Source organism: Eucyclogobius newberryi, unplaced genomic scaffold, assembly GCF_026437365.1.
Source record: "Eucyclogobius newberryi isolate DKJ021-1_F unplaced genomic scaffold, fEucNew1.0.hap1 SCAF_7, whole genome shotgun sequence".
NCBI classification, from domain to species: Eukaryota; Metazoa; Chordata; class Actinopteri; order Gobiiformes; family Gobiidae; genus Eucyclogobius; species Eucyclogobius newberryi.
Genome location: NW_027316389.1, coordinates 17,001,256 through 17,024,928, shown reverse-complemented (window position 1 = coordinate 17,024,928; position 23,673 = coordinate 17,001,256). Strand labels below are relative to the sequence as shown.

At 39.0% G+C, this 23,673-nt stretch overlaps 2 protein-coding genes across 2 annotated transcripts; both read right to left on the bottom strand.

Annotated features, from left to right (window-relative positions):
• Window positions 1–592: 592 nt before the first annotated feature.
• cunh15orf61 (chromosome unknown C15orf61 homolog) lies at window positions 593–1,904 on the bottom strand. The gene is made up of 2 exons (XM_072434903.1): window positions 1,270–1,904; window positions 593–876 (listed from the first exon to the last, which is right to left on the bottom strand). The coding sequence occupies exons 1-2, from the start codon at window positions 1,610–1,612 to the stop codon at window positions 749–751; spliced, it is 471 nt and encodes a 156-aa protein (XP_072291004.1). The 5' UTR covers window positions 1,613–1,904; the 3' UTR covers window positions 593–748.
• A 750-nt stretch (window positions 1,905–2,654) lies between these two features.
• iqch (IQ motif containing H) lies at window positions 2,655–23,289 on the bottom strand. Its single transcript, XM_072435844.1, has 21 exons — window positions 23,083–23,289; window positions 22,851–22,973; window positions 22,701–22,777; window positions 22,536–22,608; window positions 21,291–21,354; window positions 21,156–21,227; window positions 20,930–21,072; window positions 20,311–20,856; window positions 19,539–19,605; window positions 18,709–18,792; window positions 18,228–18,409; window positions 16,555–16,827; window positions 15,442–15,624; window positions 10,982–11,102; window positions 9,708–9,994; window positions 6,032–6,172; window positions 4,830–4,841; window positions 3,977–4,087; window positions 3,842–3,903; window positions 3,226–3,334; window positions 2,655–3,062 (listed from the first exon to the last, which is right to left on the bottom strand). Exons 1-21 carry the CDS (start codon window positions 23,131–23,133, stop codon window positions 2,994–2,996), a joined length of 2,850 nt encoding a protein of 949 aa, XP_072291945.1. The 5' UTR covers window positions 23,134–23,289; the 3' UTR covers window positions 2,655–2,993.
• Window positions 23,290–23,673: the final 384 nt, after the last annotated feature.

The window sequence follows — 23,673 nt, the reverse complement described above, 5'->3', positions numbered from 1 at the left end:
CATAATCAAAATTGATTTTTTTCTTTGTGTGTATTAACTGAGCATCCCTGTGAAACGGCTTTTAACATTTCATTGTGCAGTCTGTGAAAAATAAAGGGACTCAGGGATTCACCTCACATGTCTAATGCATAGCCACTTCTTTATATCACAAGCTATATGAAATCAAACTTTTTGTGACATCCTCAACCGAACCTTTTTTGAAGCACTTTAAAAACTAATGTTTTATTATAAGCAGCCAGAGAAAAGGGTATTACATTTGCATTACAGGTAACAGATTGCTTCTAAAATGTCATGTATTTTTTTGAGTAATTACGATTGAATTGTTTGAATGAACAAAAACTGTAATCTTGACATACTTATTCAGAGCTAGAGTCTTACTATTATTAATTCATAATATTTGACCAGACAATAAATGATTATGAATTTAAGTTTTTCACCCCTGCCATTGTGCAAATAAAAAACATGTGTTTCTGTGTGCACATATTAGGAGGTCAAGGGTTGTTGCTCCAAATGTAATACTATGTACCCTATACTGCGCTTTGTAAGACTGAAACAGGAGACGCATGTCAAAGGCCAGTGAAAACAGGAGGAATTCTCAAGTTTCTCATCAAATTTTAATAACAGATAGTTACCTTTCAAACAGGGTCAGTGTTGTATGCCAGTGTAATAACATGCATAACTGACTTGAGAACAGCATCAGCTTTAAACTTTAAATTATTGATCAAAAATAGCAGCAGACCAAGAGATTTTAATAAGAAGCGCCTTCTTGTTCTTTGTAGGCAAAATACACAGTGACAGGCCCGGCTGAGGTCAGGACGGTCTCTGATGCCCCGATCACCATCCAGCAGCCGATACCGTACGCCAAACAGGGAAGACCTGGAGAGAATCAAAAAGTGTAGTCAAATAATCAAATTATAACGTCTGTCAAGCTTGGTCATTGTGCCGTAAAAAAGTCACAACAAAATCACACAAACTTGCAGTGTAAGTTTCCAAATAAGTGACAAGTAAAGTGACATTCCTGAATTGTACTGTTCATTTGACAAATCACTCAGTTTTTCCGATATTAGAATCTAACTTAAGCTTAATCATAACCTTTTATTAAACCAATCCTTACACAGATCCTTACACAGCAATAAAAGCTGTATTCATGGATTTCAGAGTGATGCAAAAACACCACTGCAAACTTATGAATAGCTGATCGCTTTGTGTTTTTTAACCATACATCATTTTTTGTTTATCGCACGATCATCTCAAGTGACTGATACTTGCCCATGTTGATAACTTTGAGAGCGGAGAAGAACCTGTTCTCGAAGTCCAGATTCTGTTGTGGGGCTTTGGAGCAGTGGTACTTTATGAAGGGGAAACAGCCAGTGCGGAGGATGTGATAGTTGCAGCCTTGCACAGTCCAGTTGAAGTTTGACATGCCAAACTGGTCATTGAGCACGGAGCTGTACCGGACACAAAACGATGTCCAAGGAGGAAGTTTGCGCTGCTGCAGATGGCAACTCAGGACCTCCGAAGCGAGGGGACGCGGCACAGTGCGGCCAAATGAGCTCGGAAAGAGGAGAACTTTGAGCAAACAGCCATGGAGGATTCTTAGGAGCTCCTTCATAATATATTAGATTGGGATTGCCCATCTGGACTAGGCTGTACCAGCCATATGATTACAAATGGTCATTTATACAGACCGAATGACATTGAGGACATCAAGAAACATTTGAAGTTGACATTAGCATTAGCTTGGCACAGCTAAAGGGCATGCATGGAACAGAAGAAAGGCGAGTTTACGCGCACGGCTACATGAGACCAGTGAAGATGTTCGTTAGAGAGTTAGATTTAGATCAATAACTTGAAAATGTGGTCGAACAAGTCAGATTGCAGCTGGCGTGAGCGTCTATGGAGCATATGTTTGTATATGTACGTCGAAGCTTTACTCCCGGACAGAAACATGACACTGCACGAGCGTTCCCTTTGAATTAACAAAGTATTCGTGAAACAAAAAATATAGAATATAACTTTAGAAATCTCAAATAATTGGAAGATTGTAGACATTTTTTTCAGAACCACAACAGTCATCATTTAAAACATGCAATATGGCACTAGCCTCTGCGTGGAGTTTGCATGTTTCGCTCTGCTTCTGCGTGGTTTTATTCTGGGAACATCCTGACAGGTTACACCAGTGGCATTGAAGGATGGGTCAAATGTAATTGAGACACATTTTCCAATAGGGGGACAATAAAGTATAGATTAAAGTTTTATTTAACTTGACCACCATATTGCATTATTCAAGCTTGGCTATTATTGTATATGGTAAACAAAAAAAGCATCCCTTCCCTACCACCTATGGATGCACTGAGAAGTGAACATTAGTGAGCATTTAAGTTTGTTAGCAGGTCAATAATAGCCGATTTGAGTGCAAAATGAGTCTGAGTGAAGGTGTAAAACAGTGTATTCACAAGGACTTAAGTGAATAAAAAGATTAAAAGCTCAGAACAGTCAGGATCTAGAATAAAATGTATCACCGTATTCAGTTCACCATGTCCCTACAATAGCAGTGCGACATTACTTTTATTTGATACTCTGATTTACTGATGTAAGCATTAAAAATAAAAAATGTCAGTTTAAAATAATCAAACAATAATAAATAATTAAAATTTGCAGTATGCACACTACATTGAGACAAACCGACAGTGTGCATCCTCCTGTCTGCAGCCCTGAGGCAGCACCCTGCTCTACCACATGAAGGACTCTCACAGAAACTACATTAAGTGTTGTATGCTGTGGATGGAGCAGGTGCAACCACTGATCGAGGAAATACAGGCCAAGGTGGTGATTTAAGTTTCCCTCCCACAAGGCCATGCACATCAAAAGAATTAGACAAACGCACAAAATAGCCTATGCATGTCTTTACTATTGGAGGTGCGAATTTGATTTTCTTTTGGTTTTATTTGTGAATGCGCTCAAAACAAGAGAATTAAAAGGAGAATAGAGGTCTAAGTGTTGTTACTGACCACACCACGCTGCTTGTTCTGCAGAAAATCTTCAATATCCTTAATCAGTTCCTACAAGAAACATTTAACGCTTTATTTTACAGTAATTATTCAGTCTAGAAATGACTTGTCAACCTCCTGTTACTAACATACTGTAGCTGCCAATATGTTGACTGAAGCGCAGCCCTTCTGACACAGACAGCGAGGGATCATTAAGTCATTAGCACACACGCACCTTGAAATTGGTTTCTCCTTGTGTTCTGGAGGATGATATCTCCTGATGGATGACTGACAGGTTGTGAGCAAAGGTCACTAGTGCTCCCTCGGGACTCTCAGACACTGCTCTGCTCAAACAGCCAAAACAAACGAGTTTAGTAATGAGCCCAACGCACCTCATCTGATGCAGGTTCAATATAAGTTTGGACAGAATCACCACAGTCTCTCGGGGTTGGCTTAGAGCTATTACAGGGCTGTGGGAGTAGAGGATCTGTGTGATGAATATGGTGAATAACTTGCAGCTTAAACGCCGCCAGGCTTCAGGGGAACGTTTACCATATAAAACCAGATAAAGCCTTTACCCAGACTCTCTAAAACCCTCTTTTGTCATGTCAGAGGCTCACATAATACAGAATGAAAACATACAAAATTACACTTTTTTTCTTGGGTTTCAGTGTCGTATCCACTGAAAAGTAATCTTAAATTTTAATTACTCTCAGACAATCTTAGATAACCCTCAACTCCAAAAATGTATGTAGTTTTTGTTACTGATAAGGCAAAGGGACCATTAAGTATTTATTGATTAAATATTATGATATTGTAGTTGAGCTCTTTGAAATTATTTGAGAACTTACATCATTCCAATCCGGCGTCGCTCAGAGCTGTCAAAAAGTGCAAACAGTGTGCCTTGTTTCTTCTGGACAGAACAAAACATAATTATCGCCGTAGGAGACCTTCTGAGAATCACCCCTCTATCCCATGTATAATACCTGAGGGTTGAAACCAATGCCTCGGACTTTACACATCTGAAAGAACACACTGCGGTACAGCATGGACAGGTTGGCGTGGAACAGTTTGCTGCTCAGGACAGCGTACCGTTTCTCCATCAAAAATAAATAAATAGGAGAAGCAATTGAAAGCAAAAAGTTTCACTAGACACTGGGCAATTGCCCGTAACACTAAAGACAACAACAGCAAGGCACAGACAAGCACTCACTCGCATCATTCCAGAGTGAATATATGTAAATAAAGAATATTAACTATAATAAATAACTATTCTTGCATTTTTATAGTGTTGTCAGAGGTGGGATATACATAATTAAAAACATATCTGAATATCGCAACTGTTGTTTTGGAGATTAGAATATTGAGTCATGAACAATTGAATATGAATATTGATCATCTATAATTAGAACTATTAAAAAATTAACTCAAAAGTTATATTTCTGCTCTTTTATGGTCAATTCTGTTCATACACGTTTTGTGTTGGACTCAACCAAGGCATATTTTAGCACAATCCTGATGCATTGTCAAAATATTGTCGGAATAATGTTATAAATTCTGAAAAAAATCATGAAAAAATATCTAATCCAATTTAAATACATTTAACAATCTTGCCAATATTTAACTCTAGTCCCTGGCTTTGTATCAGTGCTCACACAGGCGCGTGAAGGCTGATGTTTCGGCTGTCACACTGTGCGTCCAGCCGGCTTTAATTGTGTTTGTAATCTGCTGGCCTCTAATGATGGCCGCTAAAGCCATTACCGCTGCAGTGTGCACCAGGCCACCAGCTAAATGAATGCTTGATAAAATACTACAAGCCGCAGATTAACAAGCGTAAACTGCAGCACAGTGCTAATAAAAATACTCTTTTGTTTAAGGCCTGGCACCGGGCTGATGAGGTGTTCAAGCATGCACACACATGCATAATTAAAATGATATGAATTATTAATGTGTTGATTATTTAGACTCATCTATCAAAATGATAATGAATGCACCACCTAAACACCAATTGAGCTCATTGCATAATTACAGTATTTAGTGGTATTTAACCAAAAGGTTTATAGCTTTCCCAGTACTAATTCTACTGAACTTTAGTTGTCCAGCTCTCCAACCAAGCAGGGAATGAGTTTGACAATCACAAATACTACACATAATGAATTATAACAATTATATTCATGTACATCATTTATAACTTCTAAAACATTAGATCCCCTTGGTAAGAGATTTATAGGCAAGATATAATGCAATAAATTAGTTTTACTTTTTGTTTCAACTGACTAAACTATATTCATTTATTTTGTCTTTTAGTCTGTGAAAAATGTCTGGAAATCAAGTTTTTGTGTCTCATCTTGTCTTGCTTGATTTGCATCTCTTCCAGCTCACAGATAAAATAGAGATTGAGAAATAAAGAAATACCTTAATTAACAGTATGCTATTGATATTTCACAATGGCTGGACGTAAACCCTTTGGCAAATCAGGCCACATTCAATGATTATAGTAACAGTCTAAGATGGGTGAGAAAATTGCTAAAAAGTTGTTGATCAACGGAAAGTTTGTTTGACTTTTAAAAAATGTGGGAGGTCTACCTGCTTACTACGTGCTATGGCAGATTTTGCTCCCCCCAAAAAAGACCGGGCAGTAATAGAATTTTTTGACATTTCATTTTCGGAATGAAATGTCAGAATGAAATTTCAATGTCTTTAGGGGAAGATTAGAATAGAATAATCAGATGACCAAGTAATTGAACGTTTTTGGTGTGTGTCTGCATGCACGAAAGAAATATGATCATAAATGTTGTTTTTGGAAAAGAAAGTCGAATCTTTCTCTTTCATTATTGTTTTTGCCAAATTACTCCTTGTCCAAACCTACATGGGTGTGAACAATCAGATGTAACTTTTCCATGACATTTCAATAATCTGATCTGAATCAGATAATGATCTGATTTTTTGGCCGCATGTTGCGTGGAATCTGGAACTGAAAGATTTACTTAATTCACATGCACTACTTAATAAACCGTAGAAAGACAGAATAAAAAACATACCATTTGGGCAGATTTTTCTGTGTTTGGCATTGGAACATCAATGGAATTTTGACAGCTGAGCATGCCTTGACTGTTGTGCAGTAATATCTGGGTCATGGCCAGGTGGTCGCTGTAGGAGAGATGGAGGTCAAGGGCCCACACCTGCAAAGGGACAAAACAAATATCTCAACAATTACAGAGAAGCAGAGGTCAGAGTTCGTCATGTGCAGGCACTACCGGAGGCAAAGGGGAGCACACATGGTTAAAAGTGTATTCAGACGATGGATAATATCGACATATTTGACAATGATAAAGGTAGAGACAATTTTGTTCTTATTACTTACTGCTAAATTTAAAAAAAAACACCAAGTTGAAAAAAACTAAATCAAAACTATAGTTAAAATATTAGCTTTGCAAAGAACCTTTTATAATAAGAATTTACATCAATACTTAACAAGTGACCTAGGCAAGGCAAGGCAAGTTTAATTGTAGAGCACATTTCATGCACAAGGCAATTCAAAGTGCTATTCTTGTGGAGACCTATTCTTGTGGAGTTTGTTTGTTTGCTTGTTTATTTGGATAGACAAACATTAGCCATTGCTCCAACGTGTCATCAGCTTAAAAAAAACACATTACACCCAGTTAAAACATTTCAGAAAATCAAATTTCAATTGTTCAAATGTAGAGGTTAGTTTGGGTCTTAGGTCAGAAAGTCTCCAAGACTACAACACAAACACAAATGGCGCAAGTACAAAGCTGATCTTTCTTCCAAGCCCATTGCCCTCAGCTACTTGCTTGGCTCAATGCAACGAGACAGTGTTCAGATATGTATAGTAAATGGAGTCATTATAAGTATATTAAGGGGTCAGGTGTGGCCGTAGCCTTCTGCTTAAAGAGGGCTAATTTCTCCAATAATAACCTAATAGCTGTGCCCTCTCTTCAGAAGTGCCACATAAATCACAGAGGAAGGAGTTGTTAATAACTAAGTGGCAGTAGTGCTTTTCTTGTGCGGTTCCTATTTGTCAAAGTAAACGCTGCTGCCACTGAATGCAAATATCCGCCCCTGAAGAGTGTGGCTAGGTGCTCCATCTCCCCCAGTGTGCATGAATATGGCCAGGGTGGCTCCTCATAAAGCTCTAGAGAGATATTTTATCAAATTTGAATGTATCTTGGATGCACTAACATTCATCTATTTTGTACATATTCCAAAATGTCTGTAGTGTTTTCAAACAGCAGCAAAGGGTAGAAATGTTCAGTGTCAATGTTCAGTGTCATCATTTCGCCCCCTTGAGAGAGGTCATTCTGTCTCATTCAAATAAACAAATACGTTTATGTAGTAGTCATTTAACAGACAGGTTCCCAAACTTTTCAGGCCAAAACCCCCCAAAATAGCCATTCAACTGACCGAGGACCATCGCCGTGAAATACAACTGACATGGTTATAATTCCAAGTGTTAAAAACGTGGTTAAAAACTGACAAGCCCCACACCAAGCAGCAGATTTTCCCCAGGATTACTCAAGCATGCATGAACTAATCAAAATACAGATTCGAGTTACTTATAATGAGAGACCACGGTTATCACACACACACACTTTTGGGAATCTCTGCCTAAACAATCGTCTGCTAACTGTAATTTACTTTCGCTAATGGACAATACATGCAGAGGATGTATCTGCTTATTTGTGAATTTCATTTGCTGTTGAAGTTTACATGTTATATTTCAGCAAAAAACAAATGATGATAACATTAAAAATAAAAATGACAAAGGCCTGTATTGAATGTGTATGCATATGACCGGCTGGACATGGTAGCGCTGCTTCATCAGTATGCTCTGTGCTTCCCCCAGGCCCGTCCACAGATATGAGCACTCGGTCCACGGCTAGTCTCTAAAAGCCATCCTCCGCTGTCCCATTGTGGCTCTTAACAAAGCTGTGGGAAATGTAAGCCTGGATTGTACCTGTTTTCTATGGCCGGCCGTTCTCATTAAAGCGCCTGACGCTGCAGCTGGGGCCCCGGTGGTCCACAATGTGACGAGAGACTGAAGGGCAAACATATGTGACCCACTTCTGCACAGCACATAAAGTGAGCTTTTAGCAACAGGTTTGAATCTAAATTGATGTTTAAATGCAGACAGCTTTGCCCATGTCTGTCTGAGCCATGGAGGGAGATGGGCAAGAATGTAATGTTCTGATCTATTCAAGTACAGCGTTTAGTCTGCTCTTAATTATGCGGCAGCTGAAAAGCATTCATGTCTGGGCCAGATTGTGAGTAAAAAATTATTTGAATGATTTGATGGCTCTCATTATATAATTTTTAACAGTTTGGAAGAAGGTCGCTTTCTGTCCTTGCAGCATTTTTTTTCCCAAAAAAGATAATTAACACAAATGAATAGTAGTTCAGCTTTATTTAGTCAATCTCTAAATATGAAAAATACCACAAGGTTTTTAATCACCAAAAATATGACATGAATATATGGTCAGTGATGTCGTTGTCGATAGTCTGTCTGTGGTAGTATTACACAAATACTGTGTTAATCATTTCTGTCGTAAAATGTACGATTAGAATAATACAGTATGTTTAATTTAAAAAGTAGAGGTATTTACTGGTAATGCATACATTTTACTACACTTAAAAGAGCCATATCTTTTCTGAGATGCAGCTGTGTCACATTAGTGGTGTCAATCAAACAGGAAAGAAATGTCCCTTATGTCAATTGATCTATGTTTTGTAGTACATAGACTAATAAGCTATCATAGGACCAACTATACCTTATTTCATTCTTCCCCCCCTGGATCAATATTCTGTCAATGTAGTCACAAGTCGAGAGCAGAGGTTAACCATCATAAACAACCCTATCTTCTCTATCGTCAATCACAGGTGCAGCAGAATGAAATGCTGAAAAATGTGATCTAGTTTTCATGGCATCTTAGTGGAGGTTTTAGTGTCTGTTGGCTGGTGAGAAGCCGAGAGAAGGCGGGGTTAAACACCGACGGGGCATCTTTGTACAGCTGTTAAATCACTTTAGAATGACCTATTGTCTGAAAGATATCGCTCAGTGTTTGGGGGGGGTGAAAGGGCAGGTCTTAAATGGTGGATAAGTGCACTGATACAATGTGCTCTGACACTTTACTAGACAGTCCTGAAACACTGTTTGGCTTCCTCTAGTAGACCTCTGGGGAGCAGTCTGTGCCACTATAGATCCTTTATCCCCAACAACTACTGATATTATCCAGCTGTACTGTCAAAACGGAGCATTGTTAAACTTCATGAGGGGAAAAACCTCGACCAGACGGTACAGTATTACAAATGAGAAAAAATATGTTTTGTATGTGGTTTTATACTTCAGAATTACAAAATATCATATGTCACAATGTCACAACCATTGACTCTTAGTAAGTAAATTATAGGATGCAGTTAACAAATAATTGGCATTATTGTCATTAAAATTAGAGGGTTGTTGTCAATCTGTGTTCATTTTTTTCCTTTCAAATAAAAACCTGTCTACCTACAGACTGCTACAGTGAGGGACCAAATGACCTTGTATTGCACATAAGCACATCATAATGTAGCACTTCACAGCCAGTATCTTGTTGAAGTTTATATGCTTTTGTTGCAACGTTTTAGTCATTGTCTTTGTATCCCCTTAGGGACAAGTTGAAATTGGTTGTCTGTTTTACATTTGTTTGTGAGTCTCACCTTGTGCTGTTTGGAGGCGCAGAGTGTGAAGCTGGCCAGGACGACTGACATGTGTCCTATGATGCCCTTCTGGAGACAGGCCTGTCCCACACGAGCGCAGAGGGACTGGACGGTTTCTGGGCACAGAGATCTTTGTGGAACACAGGAGCCCAGGACCTTCAGACCACAGGGGCTCCGCAGCTGGTCTCCACAGGACAACGTGGAGATTTGTCCCCCTGGCTCCAGCAGCAGGTCCACAGTCACACAGTAGACGCTGTCCGAGGGCGGGTAGGCCTCCACAACACCACCTGCACAGGTATAACAACAATCAGAATCAGAATCAGAAAAGGTTTATTGCCATAGGAACTTGCTTTGGTGATTTGGTGCAACATAAAACAATGAACAATGATAAAACAACCTATATAAAATCAAAAGGGGCATGCATTTAAGAATAACTATTTAAATCTGCTATAGGATAAAAATTAAAATAGGCTTACAATGTACACAAAATACATAACAAAACCAACCATAACCTATAGTTTCATCATCAGATTGTTCCATTATCGGAAATATCTTAACAAAAACGTTGAATCTGCATCAGTCTCTATCAAAACAAAGTCTTAAATATATAATATACACAATTGTGTTAAAATTGTGGTATTATTCAAGCACACAAGCGGGATGAATGCCAATTGATGCAACTACGGTCATTTTGCCCAGGGACACAACGTCAACAGACACTGGAAACTGGATTGAACCATCAACTTTGGAGTCAGTGGATGAACACTATCAACACAAACACTGCTTCCCCGAAAAGGGAAAGGACAGCGCATCAATGAGTCCTAGTGTTTTGTAATAAGCTGAGTAGTGTAGTAGATATTAAAATATTTTAGAAACCTGATACTGAGGAAAAGGCTTGATAGCAATCTAAATACCACAATGCTAATGAAAAACTCTTTGAAAAAACTAAAATTTGTAACTTCAACACAAAATATATGATACAATGTGGTTTTATACTAGTTCTGATAAAGCTTAATGTCACATTCTGTCCTGTTAATGAGACTTCATTTAGTATCTATACTAATCTAGTTTCGATACTAGTTTTAGTAATTGATTAGTATCTGATTCTCTCTGAACAAAATATCTAGAACATTTTCTAAATAATGATAATTTGAATGTATAACTAGGATAACTATACTGTACATGCAGACTATAAACTCAGCAGTAAAAATGCAGTATTCCAGTTACACTGCTGGTGGGTAGATTCTATTGAGGGCTGGTGAGAACAGTCTGACCTTGCCTGAGATAGGTCTGGAGGAAGCCGGTCCAGGTGGAGTGCTGGGAGGTCTTAGTAGGATGAGCGTGTGAGGAGAGCCACTGTGGGATCTCCTTCAAGAACCGGAGAACCACGGGCTCCTGGAGACAAGAACATAGTACAGCTACGGGTAAAGACTAGGTAAATCATTTTGTCTGTTGCAGTTAAATGTGTTGTTTGTTCAGTGTCACAGAAGTCACAACAACAAAATCTGACATATTGACATCTCTATATGTAAGTGGCCTTGAGTTATGTGGACGCCTGGCCAGTTATCCTTGCAGAATGCGGGCTGAGGCTCTGTTGGATCGTCCGTGAGTGACAACCTATTATCAGAGGACCTCAGGAGTCTAATGGGTTTAACTGGGAACACGGAAACAGCACCTGCCCTCAATAACGGCGCGTCGCCCGGGCAGCGCTGGATAGTAAAGCCATCTGTTTGCGGATCAATCGGCGAGGAGCCCGGATCAATTGCACTCTGCTTCTGTAACCAGCAAACGCCACCATGGCCTCGGCACTTCATTACGCTGCTCATTTTTCTCTCCTGTTTTAGAGTTCAAATAGTTTGGTTAATGAGCTGCACTTCACCTTCATCAACAATATTAATGTCTGTTTGTGCACTAAAAACACAGTCTCTATTTCCGGAAAGGTGGATTGAAATTATTCTGTGAAATTGGAAAGTGGTGGATGTTGCCTCTATAATCTAGTCTGATTTGCAATTAATAAATATTTAACTATTTTGACCCATTAAGTTATACTAAATTAAACCAGCTAAGATGAGATAATTGGAACTAAAACAGGAAATCACAACTAAATTATATTTTGTTACCAACACATTTTCAAACAAAATAAATACAAAAATATAATTGCAGATTTGTATAGTACAAAGTACTACATACTACTATAGTTTGTAGTAGTATGTAGTAAGAATACAGCTGACACTAATAATATAAGATTCAGTCAGACTTTAACAAATGTTTGTGTTGTACAATAAAATCTATTGTACAATAAGGTCAGACAGAAAAATGTGTCTAATTGGAAAGTGTTCTTCAGTGAGTGAGTACATTTCAGGCTTGGATAGCAACATAAAAGACTGTATGTTGTTTTGTAGTACTATTTCTTCAGACACATTTTCTTCAATGGCTGCAATTGCAAATTTCAGGTGTCACAAAACAAGTTTAAAGGTAATTGGGAAGTGTCTGTTAAAATGTGTTAATGGAAAAATGTTGTGTGTTGGTTGAATGAAATAGAATGATGAACCTTGTCACTACAAGAAATTATCTGGTCCAATGTTTCTTCATTTGGATAATTACAAATAATTGATGTGATGTGATTGAAGTGTTACCCTAAAATAAAGTGTTACCATAATTATTAATATAATATATATATATATATATATATATATATATATATATGTCAATTTATATTGACATATATATATATGTCAATATTTTTCATATATATGTGTCAATTTCTCCGAACTTTTGGAAATTGCACTGTAAGGACAGACAGAGAAACCAGACGGATTAGTCCAAGTGGAAAGTGTTCTTGGATGGGAGCATTACTTTGTTTAGAGTATAGACCGCTGTGCTTGGCTGGAGCTGGAGCTGGGGCTTCAGATTATGCTGTTGATATTCCAGTCATGACACAGCCATCATCATATTCAAGCACTGGAAGAGGCGAGGTCAACCGCTCCATAGCGATTCCCCCTGCACAAGCCATGAAGCACACAATGGTGCGGCAAAAAGTGTAAAGGAGCGCTTGTCATTTTGAATGGAAGAGCAATCTCACCCCAGGACTTTGCCTATCCGCCGCACAGAAAACAGCAGGGCTCGGAGACAAGAAATAGAGGGGTCTCGCCATAAATTATTTGGACTTAAACTGTGTACAGTGGAGTAAGATGGGATTCATGCTTTGCTTGGTGTCCACATAAAACCAGGCAGTGTGCTCGTAAATAAAAAATATGTTGTCCCCGGCATTTTGATTGCTATTTCAAGCCATCATTACACAAAGAAGCAGTGGGAAAACTCGAGGCAGTCTTGTGAATAGTACATAATGCACCGGCTCAAAAACAAGCAGCTTCAATTCGTGTCAACAATGGCTAATTTGACTTTTTCTAAAATCCTTCTTGGTGGTGTTCTTTTTCACAATGTTTTGCTTGTGGCTGACTTGCGCACAAGGCCGTCTCCTGTGTACCACAAGCTCTTGACCTCGAGTGATTCACAAGGACAGAATCAAAGCACTTGTCAAAGCGTTGGGTTTAATTAGCACCAGGCAAGCACAACAGTTAAGCCTCACATGAACAATACTTAGAGGGACAACATCTGTCAAATACCTTCTTTATTTTCCTCTTGTACAGATTATCAAATGACCCATTTCCAGGACTGGTTTAAGCTGAAATAGGTGGTGCCGAGGGTGTAGCGGTACACAGCGTGATAAAGAAAAGTCCATCTGTTGACACTATTAGGAGTAATTTTGACCCTCTTGTGCCTAATGATCCGTGCGGCTGTGTGAAGGGTTGCCGCGGGCGATGACTGCAGATCTACATGTCTTTAACCTCTCTCTGTGTAAATGCTCAAAGAGGCCCCGGGGCATTGTGGCTCCGGGTTGGGGCCCCATGCGCAGAATGGAGAACTCTCTGTATTTGGAGTGATATTCTCTTTCTCCGCCTTTTACTCGTTCTTTTGTAAGTGCAGGCATTATTTTCAGAACACATGGCGTTTATGTGAAGCACACTCACGCTGAGCATATTAAAACAAGCAATAATTAACAAAGTGTGTGTCGGTTTGAGAAATATGTCTTAAAATAATGTACTTAAAATAAGTACATTTAAGTAATAATACAAATATTAAACCTACAGAGAAATAATGCATTGAGATAAAATAACGCATTTGTATCTTATTACTAATACATGGCATTATAATTTTCATAAGCATCTGAGTTATCGCTTCCAAACAGAGTGAATTGAGGTGATCTATTCTCTTCATGGAGAGCCATAGCTAAAGCCATTAGGACTTGTTTTTCTGCAACTATGGTATTAATGAGAATTATAGCTCAAAATACACTTTAATGTTTAGACATCCTTCTAGACATTCTGCCATGAAAGCAGATATTAGAGACACCATTAAAAATGCATATCTTTGAATGTAATTAACAGCTTAGCTTCATAATTAGTCAATAGATAGAACACTTGTCGTGAGCAGTGTGAGAGCAGAGAGCAAACACAGAGGCACAAAGACTCTGGGAGAGATCTGTGCTTTGATTAAAAGAGTAGAGTAGAATAAAGGCCAGTTAAAGTGTTGTGTCCATATGGCCCCTAGGCCCCGAGGCTGCCGCCCACACCGGGGCCCAGGCTCTCGTCCCTCTCCACGGGACCCCAGCTGCTCAAACAAACCCCATTTATGTCCCTGCTTTGCCACAATTACAGGCCTTGGCCGGGGTTCAGCCACTCGCCGCCATAATTAACACTACGCATCCCGACAACTCCAAGACCACGCAGACCTACGTATAAAGAAGAAGGAACGGAACGCACACTTGGTGACGCTTCACAAGAAAAAGAGGGAAAAAAATGTCTGGCTTTGTGTTCCAAGTCCAAAGTCATTAGCCTCTAATTGGTTTACCGAGAGCGCCCAGTTAAAATGGGAAAATGCAGTAATTAACAAATGACAGGAAATCAAAACCTACAGAGTAAAAAAGGGATATTCTCTAAACCCGATTACACTTCCCATAAACTGATTGAGAATTAAATATCTAAAACATTAAATTGTCCTCATTTGAACAAAAGTTGATACTGAACTGATAAAAATTTGGTTTTATGTTTAATTTAAGACACCGAAACACCATGCAGCATATTGACAAATGTCTTCATGAGGCATGTGCACTGTGCATGAGGCCACTCTCTGTATTGATTTTTGTTGTGGTGAGTTTCAGGATGGTCTTGTGACCCCGTAGTGACCTCATTTGACCCACAGTGACCCCTGAGTTCATTTTAGCATTAACTTAGGTTGGTTGGTTTTAAATCTCAGAATGAACATATTAGTGAGTGGATAATTGAATGTATAAATAAATGCATGTAATTTTAATAATGTGAATCAGCTTATCACTACTCGATCACTTTATATTTAACCAAACCCATTTAGAGCTGTTACTACCCAGCTCAGTGTAATGGGGATGTCAAGATTAATCAATTTCATTTAATTAACTCTGATTATGTTCTGTAAGGCACTTTGTGTACAAATTGTGCTTCACAAATATAATTTGCCTTGCCGTAATCAATTTCACAAACTAAGCATAGGATTTCTAAATAGTTTAAGTAATAATAGCAACATATTTGATTTTTTTCATTTATTGTGACTACAAAAAAATCCAACACCTCTTTTCGAAAATCGCCCCACTACTTTTGATATTAATCCTTCATGGCAGTACATTATATTCTAATTTCACCTGAATCCCTTTGCTCCTCCAGGCGTCAGGGCCGTAGCGCTGGTACTGGCTCAGGGCCCATGAAAAGCTCTTCATATGACTCACATCACACAGAGCGGTTCCTTCTACTTCACTGTCCATTTTAAACAGCCATCGTGTCACATTCAAGTTCTGCACCATGAGCTCTGCCAGACACTCGTGGAGCTGCAAACCAAATGAAATGCATTAGTCCGTTTGTACAAATTATAAAAGTGCATCTCACCAATAAAAGCCCTTTTGAGACTTTTTTGAAGAGCTGAACAATATTATTGCAATTGAATCAAAATCACAATTTGAAAGTCCGCAATTAACACATTGCAATGGCTTAACTTAGTTTCAACCCCTTTTCAAATATCTTCAGAAATGCATGTGATTCTTGTTTTAGTTTTGTCTTCTCCCAGATGTTAATTCTACTGGATGTGTCTAAAATGTGCACCGTAAACTTAATATTGATTTAAAAACATATATCACAATACTAAAAAAAAAACAATCTCAATTAGAATATTTCCCAAAATTGTGCAGCTCTACTTTTTTTGTTTTAACATAACTTTAAAACACTGTTCATTTCTGAAGTGTTTTGCAGTAATGAAGTGGTTTTAATTTATATTTTTTATACATTTTTTGGGCTATCCTCCTGTTTTATGCACCCAGATTTTGGTAGATCCCTTCTTTCACCCATCCATTTCACCTAGAATAAATACATTCATTTACATAAATATTGCTCTAGTGTTGTAAGTACTTCCTTTATTCCTTATTCCCTCCTCCTATTTTTTAAACAATAATTACTTAAAATGTACACTTTTATTTGAGTTTTTTTGTCTTTCATTAGATTTATTCCAGCAAAGTTCCCAATTTCAGAAATATTTATATCAACCTTTTTATTATTTGTAATTTGTCATTTTTATTCACGTTCAACAAATATGCAACTTGACATTCAAACAGTCATGTCTACCGTACAATTCTGACCTGTCCCCCAGCTCAATTTTATACTATAGGGATTTTAAAATGTTGAGATGCAATGTGAATACGACCGATTGAGTCAATATCAACAGAGGTCAGAGATTTGCTCTGGAGACCTGTGATAAACATCTGAACCTGGTCGAGTGAGTAGACGTCCTCTGCACCGGGGGGAATTTCAACACCAGCCTCTCTAAAGATCCTCCTCGCCCCAGACTTTGTCCCATACAGCTGTGCAACTGCCGGCTCAGGGCCCATCAGCGGGACGCCCAGTTCATCTGCTACGGCCAGGTCGTCGACGTGTGCCACTCCGGGTACAATGTAGGCGCGCTTGCCCTGGATGAGGTGTCTGATCCTCGTCAGAGTGCGGGGGCTGTACTTGAGCAGTGACGACAGGCACATGCTGTGGCTCTGACGGGAAACACAGACATGTCAGGACAAGGCTGCGCAATTTGAAGAAAATGTATTCAGATTTATGTTACCAAATCAGAATTCAGTTCACGATGCACATTTTGAAACACATAGAGGCACTAAAGTATCGATACTCGGGTTGAAACGATTAATCGACTAATCATGACCAAAGGACAATAAAAAAAAAAAAAATGATCTAGACTATGAAGACTCTAAAACAGACAAATCTAAAAAAATTAAAATGTCAAAAACAAATAAACATATCAGGATTTTTTTCAATGAAATTTATTCGTAAATATATTTATCTATTTAAAATCTTTAATTATTGCTAATTGCTAAAATTGTACAGTAAGTTGCAACTCGATACTGAAATAAATTCACTAAATGTTTTATCTTTAATCAAACTAGTAAAGGGCCACATGGTAATATTAAACAATCTAAATATATGTAATGTTTAATATTGCTATTTGTTGGCTAAAACAAATAAAAAATTTAACTGTGCTACTGTGTCAACACTACCAAGAGCATTACTACCGGTATTCTAGGAAAGACTGGAAAAAAGAATCCCATATATTTCTGAACATTCTTGCATTGCAGTCTAAAGTCTGAACTACAGGACAATAATCAAGTGATATCTTTTCACAAAAAAAAAAACACTATGGAACATTTTGCTATTTGCAGAGGACATCCTGTTACCAAAAAACAATTGCAGCCTTTCATTTTGTGATTCCGTCAATTCAAATTGCGATTTCGATTTGATTACAATGAACTGTGCCGCCCTACACGAGAACACACTTTGCCTCTGATTTATCACTGTGTACACACCAGATCGGAGATTGTAGCTGCCAGCGGGGATCTGACCTCTCCAGGTTGAATTGATAAGATCTGCCTGTGGGACGCTGTTCTATCCTTCACTTCTCTAATGTGCGCTACAATGAGCTCCTTGGGAATACAACTAATTACTCCACATCTGTATTTATTTGATCCACATGGAATTATCCTTCTGTCACTGCTACAATACGCTGCCAGCCACAGGAGCAGCAATTCATCTCGGCAACACGTCTGGCACACTTTTAACAACCGAACAGCAGGAAAATCTATATCCATAAATGAGAGGGAGCGTGTCAAGTTGTGCTATCAATTTACAGCGAAAGGAAAAACCACTTTAACATAAATGGTTAGTGAGAGTTGAGGAGAAGAGGCAATAACAATACTATACATGAATTAATTGTAATGTAGGCTTATGTAGAATCAGGTACTTGCACAGACCGACAAAATAATTTACTCTACTACCCCCTAGAGGCCATTTTACATATTACATCTTTGTGCTTTGACGAGACAGAACATGTTTTCACTGAATTTAATATAAGTGATAGCTCAAATGATATTAATAACTCAACTGGAAAGTAGTCAACAGCCTCCGGAGTAAGGATTATGAAGCGTCTTTTGGACAATGAGTTCTCAGGGGCCCCGGCTGTGCCCTCCTCTTGTGGTCTGTTACGTTTTAACAGACTGGAGTAATACTGCGTTACGTCTTCATTCAGGCGCAGTGGACACACGTAGATTACATCAATAATTTCATCTAAAAATATGTCAATTATGAAATACAGATCAGAATGAGCACTTCACACAGGTTTATGCATACAAAGACTAGTTACACACAATCCACATTTGAATCGAACATAGATATCACTTCTACTGATCAAAAAACATCGCAAACTAAATACAGTTACATCAATATGTTTATGACAATACTACAAGCATAAAGTATCATTTGTTTATGCAATTTTGTATTCCGCTTGCACCATAGTCTCCTTATTAATAGGAAACACTGAGAATGCTTTAAAAGACATTAGTTACATGTATTACTTGTGTTCGCACCTCTTATTTCACACAGTCTTCCTAGCTGAATGTTCTGGAGCACATCAAAGTCCCTCAGGCTGCGTCTCTGATTCTCGGAGTATCCTGAAGGAACAAAGTCATGAAAAACATATATTTTTAATGGTTGAAAATATCTATGGAGAATCTGGGCTGCCCCAACACACACACACAAACTAACTTAATAGCATTTAGACTAATTCCACTGGGGCAGCTAATGGTTCATTTAGTCCAATAACTAGCAGGTGGCAGCACATTGCAAAGTCCACTACTGAGCTCCAGCGACATCCTCAACATCCTTTCCGAGTGTGCCAGGATTTGGGCCTGACGGAGAATCCTCAGCTGAATCAAGGTAATTAAATGATTGGATTCATGCTAATTAACAACAATGGGGTTCAACTTTCTAATTATCCTTGTTCACACAGCACTCTCTGTAGCCACCCCGAGTGCAAATAAAGCATTCCATCTGCTAGTAATTAGGCTTAATAATTTTAGACAATCGTTCAATGATTTACAATGCCTGATTACAGTCTAAATGTGCGCGCAGCGGTGAAATTAGAATAAGAACGGATCATAGCGTGAGATCCCTGTCTGGAGAACGAGAGTACGGTGCTATAAAAAAAAAAGGCCTCTGAGTCTCTTCTAAATATTCAACATAATCGCTTTTCATTTGCCTAATCTACAAATTAGACGGATATTGGGGTGTAATTGTTGTGTTGCCGGTTTTGGGACAGTCGTCACGCTGAGAAACTCATTTGAAGGATGCGGATCGGGGCAGAGGACCACAGTTCCCGCCCCACTAGAGAACGGGGCAAAGTCTGGATGAGACCTACCTAATGACGGGACGTGGATAATGGTTCTCTTGGAGGCCTGGATGTGGTTCCAGTTGGCTGCCAGATGCTGTGAGGAAGAAGGGGAGTGATCAGAGTCAGAAGATACAAATTATCTCTCTCTTTCTCTCTCTTTCTCTCTCTCTCGCTTTCTCTCTCTCAGGGCGAACAGCAGCGAACCAAGCATAACATATCACTTTAATTAAATTAGGCTATTACTTTACAAAACATCTTCTCACAATCAGATCTATCACAAAGGTACATGAGGCTACAGGCAGGGAAGATTAGCAGGCTTAATTGACTTGGTGTGAATGTTTGAACAGAAGACAAAGATATAGAGCATGTAAACAGGTGCAGACCAAATTAACTGGTGGTCACGGATTAGAAGAATGACAACAAGAAATGACTGCGCACACACACATCTACACACCTAAAAATTGTGTGCGCTATGTAGGTTGTTAATCTAATATAATTGTAAGAGACCAACAACCAGTGATGAAAGCTTATTGACCAAAACAAACACTTAAGAAAATCAAACCATCATCCTATTTATTTCAGGGGCTTTCTAGTCAACAAAATAAACTTTGCCTAAATATTTCAGATCCTAAATTGCCTTCACAATAAAGAATGAATCGGCTTTTACATTTTAAAATGTCACTGTGATCAGCAGATGGCATTTGTTTTTTCATATGGGACGTGAAAGACAAACTGTGACACTACACCCAGGTTTAGACAGTTGGAAGGTGGAAAGTTAGAGAACTACAGAGGATTTCACCTGTGCTCTGCAGCGTTGATTCTCTAACTGGCTGAACCTTCTTGCTTGCAGGGCCTTTCTTACTCGACACATCTGAGCGCGCATGAGCCAGGATAAAGAGATGGAACCAACTGCCCACTTGCGTCTGCAGTAACGAAGGTAGGCAGAGCGGGCAGTGAAGCGCCTCCAGCAGGACTGAATGTGAACAGCAGCAGCCTCGGTGCCTCCTTCTCCTTTGAAGCGTTGACCTGGACGTGACAGCACTTTCAGAACATCGTCCTGATTGTGCAGCGCAGAGAGGAGGCTGCTGATCGGCAGAGTTCCTCTCCACTCACTGTCCCAGCTGTAGGCCAACTCTACGAGCTGCTCCCCCTTTACAACAGCCACAGGCACAGCATACGCTTGCAGCAGCTGGCACAGGTGCTTCAGAGCGTGGTCCACACGGCTCCTGCACAGGCTGAAGCTCTTCATGAAGACACAGAAATCATTTTCCGATGCTTTGATATGACCCAGTTTAATTGTAAAAGTCAGTTTACTGGTATTTTCAGGAGGTTCCTCTGACAAGACCTAAAAAAACAAAACAAACATTTTAAATCAGTTTCAATTGAAAATAGAATATGAAAGCAACAACGGGCCTAACTTTTGAGACACTCTCCCTGTCCGTGTGTGCTGTGCTTTTGGAGGTGATGGAGGGAGGAGGGGTCTTGGCTGCAGACGGAGACGGGATAGGCTCGGTTTCACATTGTAGTGGCCTGGGGCACCTGAATTCAAAGTTTTTTATTCCTGGAGAGACAAACACAAATGAAGCATAATAGTGACATTAAATTAAGAAAAACTACAATAGTAAAACGTATGCTCAAACAGACCGATCTTGGAGCTTTTCAAATCTTCTCCAAAGGGAAGTGAAGCTTCCTTGTGTCTGCCTGACTGGTGTCCTCCTGGGCAAGTTTTAAGACCATGTAAGAACCTGTGTTGTAAGAAAGGGCACAAAGTGGATGTACCTGCTTTTGCATCTTCACTGGTCTGAATTCTCCCCACTGGAAAAGACAGGCTGCAGAGTTTGGACTGAAAACATAATTAAAAAGGACGTCATGCATATCAAGAACAAGGTGTGATATCTCCACAAGAAAACAACTGTTTAAAATGTTAAGACAAAAAGAAGTGTTAAAAGTGTTGCCAAATACAAAGTAATAATGTACTATTTATGCTAGACATATGGGTTAACAATGCAATTCAATATCCATCTTTAAATAAAATGTTTCAACATTGTATTACATTTGTATTACAGAGATGTAAGCACAAATAATAACAGTACAAAAGTACTGTATATGTTTAAATCCAGTCTTCAAAGCTTAAATCAAACTCCCTGTTTTTGTAGAACATAGTTGTATTAAACCCTGTGCACATGCTCCATCCTCCTCAGCCCACTGAGCTCTCTGACAGACCACAGGTAGGGCCAGGTGCTACCAATCTCCCCTCAAAGGCACACATCTGTCTCAAGCAGCTTTAGAAAAGGTGGTAGCCTTTGTAAAATCGCTAGAATGCAGAAGCTCATTGTCTGGCGTGGGCATAGAATGGTACTGGCCTGAGCGGCGGGCACAGAGCCAGTGCGGAGCTCCGGCTGTCTTATTGGCATGCTGGAGCAGGTAGTGCTTCTGTCCAGAGACAGCTGTAAACCAGCAGCCCATAGCACAGCAATCAGGCACCACTTTCTTTACAAGAATGCTGATGTGCCGCAATCTGCTACTTTCTGCTTCTGTGGCCAGCTCTTCCATCTCTCCTAGATCTGGGTGACAGTCCTGCCTTTGTTTTTCATGTAACAAAATCACAAAACAACGCTGGAAAGAAAGTGTGGAAAAAAATTGCTGAAATTGATGCCGACCTTTCCAAAGATCAATGTGTTACTTTTGACAGGTACAAGCTGTCATCACTAAGCTGAATGACCTTTATGTCACCTCATACTTTTCATTAACTCCTCTCAGTGTGACACAAGGAGACGCTGCCAGTTTAACAAGTTTTCACAAGCCACAATACTTCCCAATCACATTTGTAATGATAAATCTTTCAGTTACTATGAACAAAAGCTGGGGACGTGACTGCCTGCCTGCTGCTGCAATACCACATTATGTATTAGTACAGTGATTGTAGGAGCAGGATAACTTGTGGTTTAAAAAAACAAACAATAATAACATAATAGTACAATACATGTGTTCATTGCATTGCATAATGTATGTCACACCCAGTACCTTTGCATACAGTGAACGGGCCTGGCAAATCTTTTGAGGGCGCAGGTCTGGAAAACACTTTAGTTGTGGTTCCCTGCGTGACATGTCTCTTGGTTAATATATTAAAAATAAACTATAATACTCACAAAGAGACAAGAAAGCATATTTTAGACAATGACTGCTTACCATTTAGGAAGGAGGCCTCTGGTCTTTGAGGAGTCTTCAGTGTTTGGAGGAACCAGCAGCTCATCTTCAGCTCGTTTCTGTTGACAACTGCATGATTAGTCTTCCAAACTTTTGTGCAATCATTTAAAAAAAATAAAAACACACAGTTACCTTAATTTCATGTTCTGTATTATGAATTGCTGTCTCCAATTCTTCAAGGTTTAATGTTTTTCCCAACTCAGTGTCATTGAGTTTTTGGAGGTCCCGTTTAAGTTGACGTAAATCATCTTGAACCTGTGAAAAACGAATATAAACACAAGCACTTTTCCTTAAAATGTGTCATTACAGAGTTAGCTTTGCTAGCACTGACTAATGATAACTTGTAAGATGGTATTCTCAGCACCTGTACTAAAGCTGTCCCCGCATTATCCTCGGTTCTATATCTTAGAGACATTTTATAATAAAGATATTGAAAAACGGAAAATAGGCTACTACTATCAAATCAGGACCAGCTGTAGCATTTTATCAGAAGTTTGCCCTTCAACCTCACGTCCGCGGAGTTTGTCAACTTTAGTTACCATGGCAGCGAAAGTTATAAAAAGTTTTTTTTTTTTTGCCTTTTATGTGATTCTTCTGCAATTTTACATTAGATTGATAGTTTGTCTGCATCTGATAAGCGCAACTAAATAAAAGATAGCTATTAACATGACTGCGAAGAGTTAATTGTTTGTTAAATCTACGCAAACAATGCTCAAAGTGCTAGAGAGACTGTGCTCTGCTGCCGTGGCGGCCATCTTGTAATGGTGAAAGTAGCAAAATTCTTAAAAAAATAAATAAAAATACATTAAGGGTTTAAACTGACATATAGCCAGTGGTATGTCTGAATAATGAAAAGGAATATTCACCCTAAAAATGCACCGTGGTATATTTTAAGATCTAAATTACGTTTGTGTGTCAATATCAAATTTGACAAAACATTTTAAATACCTAAAAC

Bases quoted from the DNA above. Each gene is read 5' to 3' on its own strand.
- cunh15orf61 (XM_072434903.1), bottom strand. From the start codon at position 1,612: ATGAAGGAGCTCCTAAGAATCCTCCATGGCTGTTTGCTCAAAGTTCTC. The intron at 877-1,269 runs GCAAGTATCAGT...GATTCTCTCCAG, and splicing joins TCTCAAAGTTATCAACATGG to GTCTTCCCTGTTTGGCGTAC.
- iqch (XM_072435844.1), bottom strand. From the start codon at position 23,133: ATGTCTCTAAGATATAGAACCGAGGATAATGCGGGGACAGCTTTAGTA. The intron at 16,828-18,227 runs GTTGAGTTATTA...GTTTCCCGTCAG, and splicing joins AGGCTGTTGACTACTTTCCA to AGCCACAGCATGTGCCTGTC. The intron at 3,063-3,225 runs GTGCGTGTGTGC...TGTTTCTTGTAG, and splicing joins AAGGAGAAACCAATTTCAAG to GAACTGATTAAGGATATTGA.